This window comes from Hylobates moloch, unplaced genomic scaffold (assembly GCF_009828535.3).
Source record: "Hylobates moloch isolate HMO894 unplaced genomic scaffold, HMol_V3 SCAFFOLD_8, whole genome shotgun sequence".
Taxonomy (NCBI): Eukaryota; Metazoa; Chordata; class Mammalia; order Primates; family Hylobatidae; genus Hylobates; species Hylobates moloch.
The window spans coordinates 65,678,272-65,685,290 of record NW_026652283.1 but is presented as its reverse complement, the minus strand read 5'-3'; the positions used below and the strand labels follow the sequence as shown (position 1 = coordinate 65,685,290).

At 48.0% G+C, this 7,019-nt stretch overlaps 1 protein-coding gene across 2 annotated transcripts in view; it reads left to right on the top strand.

Annotated features, from left to right (window-relative positions):
- Positions 1-326: 326 nt before the first annotated feature.
- Positions 327-7,019, top strand: part of SFT2D2 (SFT2 domain containing 2) — an 86,053-nt gene continuing 79,360 nt past the window's right edge. For both annotated transcript variants that reach the window (XM_058442194.1, XM_032161064.2), the window contains exons 1-3: positions 327-510; positions 6,077-6,163; positions 6,398-6,483. In XM_058442194.1, coding sequence (XP_058298177.1) covers positions 448-510; positions 6,077-6,163; positions 6,398-6,483 — 236 coding nt within the window. In that variant the 5' untranslated portion in view covers positions 327-447. The remainder of the gene's footprint in view (positions 511-6,076; positions 6,164-6,397; positions 6,484-7,019) is intronic.

Sequence of the window (7,019 nt, the reverse complement as noted above, 5' to 3'; positions counted from 1 at the left end):
AAAAAAAAAATCTTCTCCTGTGTAGGCACGATCGCAATATGGATGAACCACAGCCTTTGTTCTCGTCTGCACAAGGCTTCTTCCCCGTCTTTGTTTCTCTAGAGCTTTGCACGTGGTAGGTGCTCAGCATTTGTTGACTGGATCAAGTAGGGCGAGGGAGCGCGGCCCGTTCCGGTTTGAAACTGTTCAGGACGCCGAATTAGTGTTTGGCAGCGCCTGGTTCTTCAATCCCAGCCCCTCCGGCCCGACCCGCCCCCCGGGACCAAAACACGCGGAGGCGGGCGCGGGCGCGCGGAGCATGCCGGGCGCCCCCAGGTGGGCAGGTGCCTGGGCGGGGCGCGCAGCCGTTGGCGCCCGGGCGGCTGCCTAGCACCCGGAAGAGCCGTCAACTTAGCGAGCGCAACAGGCTGCGGCAGAGGGGCTGGAGCTGGTGGGGACTGGGCCGCAATGGACAAGCTGAAGAAGGTGCTGAGCGGGCAGGACACGGAGGACCGGAGCGGCCTGTCCGAGGTGAGTGAGCCCGGGGCCCTCGGTCCCCTCTCGCCGCGCTCCCGTCCTACGTCCCCTGCCCGGGCCTGGGAAGCCTGCGGGGACTCCCTGGAGTTTCTGGACGGTAGCTCTGCCCCTTCTCCTCCTCTTCTTCTGCAGGGCTCCGCTAAGAGGCCTGGCGCTACACGGGGCAGTGGCCGCGGCGTCCTTTTCTGCCCCGCGCCCCTTCAGCCCATCCTCCCTGACAAGGGGGCGGCGCAGGAGGAAATCCGCGGGCTGAGCTGCGAGTGGGAGGGCGGGCGACTGGGCTGTCGGCCCCGGCCCCACCGGCCGGGGAATGCGCTTTAGGGCCATGTAGGGCTGGGAGCCCCGAGGTCCTGGCGGAAGGAGCCCTTGCCGGGTGGGTCGGGGCGCTAGACCCGGACTGGGGTGTTGGGGTGGCGGTCCCTACCTCGCGATGGGGCTGGTGGCCGCGCCTCGAGCTCTGCCTTGGTTTTCTGTCCAGTCTAGGTTGTAGGGTGTGACACTCCCACCCGCCCCTGTACACGTTGCCTTGTGATTGGGGGTGAGAAACTGCCCCCATCCCATGAGGGCAGGGACCACATCTTGTGTCTCTGTCCACACTGCCCACACCTAGACTCTAGACACCCAGTGCCTCAGGAGACTGCCTGCGTGTTGGCTTGTTTTATTAGAAAAGCTTTTTTTTTTTTTTTTTTTTTCTGAGACAGAGTCTCACTCTGTCGCCCAGGCTGGAGTGCAGTGGTGCGATCTTGGCTCACTGCAGCCGCCGCCTCCTGGGTTCAAGCGATTCTCCCACGTCAGCCTCCCAAGTAGCTGGGATTACAGACACCCGCCACCAAACCCGGCTAATTTTTGTGTTTTTGCTAGAGACGGGGTTTCACCATCTTGGCTAGGCTGGTCTCGAACTCCTGACCTCAAGTGATCCGCCCACCTCTGCCTCCCAAAGTGCTGGGATTACATGCATGAGCCACCGCGCCCGGCCTATTAGAAAAGTTTTGATCGTGCTGAAACCTGGCCACTAATGTTCTATGTTGTTGAACCACACAGAATGCTGCATTTCTATTTGGGGTGCTTTTAGCTTTTGTTTTCCTTTTTGGATGACAGAATAACGTTTCTCTTCACTTTTTGGTGTATTCTTTAGACTCCGTTCCCCATCTGTGAAATGAGGATGTTAAGATGATATGGCCAACTGGAAACTAATCAGTGTTTCTTCTGGTTTCTCGGCAAGTTCTTCTTCTTTCTCAGCAAGCTGCTTTCACCCACGTTTGTGGTTGCTGATTTTATTCGGTTTTGTTTTGTGTGATACTGGGACTTACACTTTCTGCATGACATCTCAGAATGTAAAACTTGCTCTCTGAATCTTCACCTTGAGGGAGTAATTCTATGGGATCGAATGTTGGAGTCACTGAAGTTTAACTTTTTGATATTTCAAAACAAGTTGGTGGGTTCTTTTTAATTTGTTGCCCTTAATAATTGGTCAAGGCTCAGGAGTAATTTCACGGGTTCTTTTTTCTTGATTTCTAGCCTCTATTATGAATCTCAAGTGGAACCTCAGACCGGGCCTAAGAAAGGTCTGACTCGTAGGTAGCTGACCCTCGTTATTTAAAGCTTTATTTCCATAGACTGTCAACAAGCCTTTATGAACAGTTGGTGCTTAAGAGGCAGACACTTTCTCTCCCTGCAGACTCTTGGGGGGTGGAGTGTTGACAGTGGGATGATGCAGATATTACTGTCTCAAAAATCATTACGAAGCAGTGGGCTGACCCTCAACAGTGGACGACTAGTAAAGTTTGCAAACATAAATGTTGAGCTTGTTTTTAACCTAAAATGGTGAACGTCTGTGTTGGATACTGTGAGAAGGGCTTTAATGTGTTATGCTGAGGCATCTGCTGGATCTAATTTAAAAAGAATAGGTGCTTCGTTCTTGTTTTAAAATACTTTGGTCAGTTGGTCAGTTTCCTTTTTCTGAGTGAGATTTCTGTTTATAACATCGTTGTATGGCACTTCCAGAGTCTTGAATTCCTGGGAAATGTTTTGTTGCCGACTAACTTCATCTTCCAGGCTGTTTCAGCTTAGTGTTTACGATTAGGTCAGAGCCTCCTTTAAAATATTGGTACTGATTTGATTGTCTCATATTTTTCATGGTTTGGGGGCTGGTAGAACTGGAGGATTCTGTGGGGAAATTGCTATTTTGTGTGGTAAGTTGAATTAGGCACTCTTGAAATCTCTTTAAGAGGTCACTAGAAGAGAGTGCTTTTTAAAACCTTTATTCCTTTAATGCAAACCATAAAGATGTGACTAGTTCTATTTCTCCTACCTCTCCTAGGTAGTTATAAAATTTGCATGGCAGTATCTAATAATAGCCTCACGATTAATTTTGTGATTGGTACCTCATCTTCATAAATACACCTTAAGTCTTTAGTTTCAATGGACTTCTTTCTGAAAGTATAGGTTTTATGTTTTTTATAAAGGATTCTAGGGACAAAAAAGGTATGAATAGTATCTGATTTTAAAGTGTGGAAATGAAGGAGTATTCCTTTCTCACCTTCTTCTGGTTACCGATCCTGTTTTTCTGAACAATTCTTAGTATTCTTCTTGGCAAGAGCCCCTCTTCTCTCCACATCACAGAGTGAAAGGGACCTTTGTGAATAACTGCCAGTCAGACTGCCTGTGAGCGCATTGCCTACAAATTCCATCCAGGTACCATTTTAGCTACTCTAGTTTCCAAAAACAATATGCTACCACAGCTTCCAGCAGTCATGAATTTACAGACATTTTTATGAGTTTGTTTTCATAATTTGGCAAAAAGAAGTGTTTTGCTTTCACTGAGTCCAGTTAGGAGAAGTGGAACAACAGCTTCCTCCTTCCCTGACCAAGGGTGCATGTAAAAGAACTTGCAATCACATGTAATGGAAAAATACAGTGGTGAAATATGCCCCCCACCCCTTCTATTTTGGCAGACAGAGTAACATTTGGATGGATTCAGCTTGAGAGACTTGGATATGGAGTGTCACTTTCCATTCTGAAGGTAGAAACCAGAAACACATTCTTGGCTGAACTGCTTCCTATTGTGGTTATTTTGATTTGTATGAGGGCTGGAATCTCACTTTTTTTTTTTTTTTTTTTTTTTTTGAGACGGAGTCTCGCTCTGTCGCCCAGGCTGGAGTGCAGTGGCTCAATCTCGGCTCACTGCGAGCTCTGCCTCCCAGGTTCAGGCCATTCTCTGGAATCTCACTGTTCTGTTGAGGTTATTTAGCAATCTAGATGTCAAAGCCAATTCAAATTTAATTCTTAACCTTATGGTTTATCCTCTTCAAATAGAAAGGTTGAATCTTTTAAAATTATCCCTGTTGATGCCATGTAGTGCTCAGAGAACCATCCAGTCCAATCTTACTACCACTTTTCTTGCTGCAGACAAGCCAGGCCAATCCTACTACCACTCTTCTTCCTATGAACAAGCCAGGCCAATCCCACTACCGTGCTTCTTCCTGTGAACAAGCCAGGCCAATCCCACTACCACTCTTCTTCCTATGAACAAGCCAGGCCAATCCCACTACCATGCTTCTTCCTACAGACAAGCCAGGCCAATCCTACTACCACTCTTCTTTCTGTGAACAAGCCAGGCCAATCCTACTACCATGCTTCTTCCTATGAACAAGCCAGGCCAATCCCACTACCACTCTTCTTCCTACAGACAAGCCAGGCCAGTCCTACTACCGCTCTTTTCTTCCCACCTGCATCTAGTTCCTTTCTCACCTTGGCAAGGTAAGTTCTTTGGTTCTTGCATGAGTAGGAAGAGTGGTAGCTTCTCATTTTATTCTGTCCTTGGTGAGAGCTTAAATGCTTTAGTCAGAAGTAGCCTGACTAGATTGTCTGGGGCCTTGTAAAGGCTGCTACCAGAGCATCATCACATGGCTCATTTTGGAGTCCAAGGGGGTTTGGGAAAGCAGACTCCTCCAGGAGAGGTTTATCTCAGCGTAAAACCAGGTGGCTCATCTGTCAGGTCTTAACACTGGGCCCCTGCTGTCTGTTATCATCCCTAATTTGTGTCTTCTGTGCAGGGTCATGAGCCCAGTTCCAATATATATGAATGTATAACCTGACCTAAATACCTTTCTCCTGAGTGGAGAGTAAGGTAGTCTTTGGCAATACATGCCACACCTGAGGGGAGCCTCTCATCCTTCTGTTCAAGCTTCTGGTTTGACGGGAACTCTGGAGACAGGGTTGAAAACAGATCCCTGAGCTGGGGGTAGTCAAGGCTGAGGGAGTTGCTAGTCTAATGACTCTTGACTTTCTGCCACTACCTACCTTCTTCGATCAGCTGGGTGGAAATATGGTAGGAAACTTTGACCACATTGCTAGATGGAGACTATGCTGGCCATACAAGGTGAGCCCTGTGTGAATATACATGGCCTAGCTGCCCTGTGTGGTATTGGTCTCTCACTGGCAGCTGTCTTTGTCCAGCTTGGAACAACTGTTCCCACTTGCATCAGGTGGACAGACTAGCAGGGTCACCAGTGCAGAGACTTTGTTGTCATTTTTTTCCGAGACAGAGTTACGCTCTTGTTGCCCAGGCTAGAGTACAGTGTATGATCTTGGCTCACTGCAACCTCCACCTCCCAAGTTCAAGCAATTCTCCTGCCTCAGCCTCCCAAGTAGCAGGGATTACAGGCATCCACCACCACACCTGGCTAATTTTTTGTATTTTTAGTAGAGACAAGGTTTCACCATGTTGGTCAGGCTGATCTCGAACTCCTGACCTCAGGTGATGCACGCACCTCAGCCTCCCAAAGTGCTAGGATTACAGGTGTGTGAGCCACTGTGCCTGGCTGTTGTCATTTTTGACATGGGAAAAGAACCACTGGGAGCTACTCACAGGCTCTCCTGTTTCAGTAGTGTTTTTGGAACTCCTGGCGTCTCCTGAACTTTGCTCCAGGGAGGGATTAATCATGATGGCAAAGAATCAGCATGAGCAGGACAGTAATTAATTAACCAGGATCTGTCTCACACTTGGATGAGTTGGCTGATGCCAGCATCCTTTAAGTACAACATCTGAACCAAGAGTGAACAATGTGAGTGAGAGTTGATGTAGGAGAGGATGACCCGTGGAGCAGCTGCTTGAGTGCCGTCCCCTCATCTTTTCCTTATTTCCTGGGACCCTGCCTGGTGGAGGATCCCAGGTGGACTTGTGAGTCCCTGGTGGACTCATGCCTTTCCAGGTGTGGTCCTCATCCTGCCTGGGTTGTAGGAAGGCTCTGGGCTACTCTAGGATTGGCTGTCTTGCCTTCCTGTTCCTGAAATGGGTTGTGCTTGAGGCAAGGAGTTCTACCGCTGAAGATGTTCAGCTGGAGGCACAGCTGTCAGCTGCTAGAGAGGAGATTCATGTCTGCATAATAACTTTACAGCTCTGATAAAGTCTGGATTCGATGACTTACATTGCCTGAGTGTGTAGGATTCTGTGCTCCTTGCCTTCCCTAATACAACTTAACACTTTCTAGATTTAATTATGTGCTTGCTTTGTTTTTAGTAAATGTGTGTGTATATGTATTTTTTTTTTCAATTTTAGGTTGTTGAGGCATCTTCGTTAAGCTGGGGTACCAGGATAAAAGGCTTCATTGCGTGTTTTGCTATAGGAATTCTCTGCTCACTGCTGGTAAGATTTCCCTCCCTCCTCTGTCTTTTCCTCCTACCTGTCTTTGCTATATATTCCCCCTTTTGTCCACCTCCTTTCCCCTTTTGCCCTTCACTAAAATGCATGGATGAGAGGAGGGGGGAATAAGGGAAGTGGGGAGGGAAACGGACTCCTCAGGGCTTCCTCTGGGAGCTCTGCTTGTGTGGCCAGGTGGGAGGGGTTGCTCATGTGCAAACACTGTGCTTTAAATTCCAGGGTACTGTTCTGCTGTGGGTGCCCAGGAAGGGACTACACCTCTTCGCAGTGTTTTATACCTTTGGTAATATCGCATCAATTGGGAGGTAACTGTTTTTTAAAAATCCAATCTTTGCCAGTCATTAGATGGGAAAATGGATGTTGGTTGCCCTTGAGGGAGGTGAAAGAGGAGGCTCCAGTAGTTGTAAGGGATTTGGAGAGAAATAGTTAGAATATCTCACATTCATATCTTATTATTCGAAAATATTTTATATCTTAGTTTGAAACACCTGGGAGAAAGCAGCAAATGTATTGCCATTGTGATTTTACATGTACAGAAACTGCAACACAAAGCAGTTCAGTGATTTCTCCAGGGTTTACAACCCAGTCCTCCTGCTTGCTATATTCTTACTGCTGTCAGAGATTGAGTTGATGGTTTTCGCTTATTTTTTTTTTTTTTCTTTTTCGGGAGAACGGGGTCTCGCTATATTGCCCAGGCAGGTCTCGAACTCCTGGGCTCAAGCTATCCTCCCGCCTCTTGCCTCCCTGAGAGCTGGGATTACAGGCGTGAGCCACCGCGCCCGGCCGAGTTGATGGTTTTCAAAGGGCTCATCACTCCAGTGGCCATAAGGGAAACTGGTTT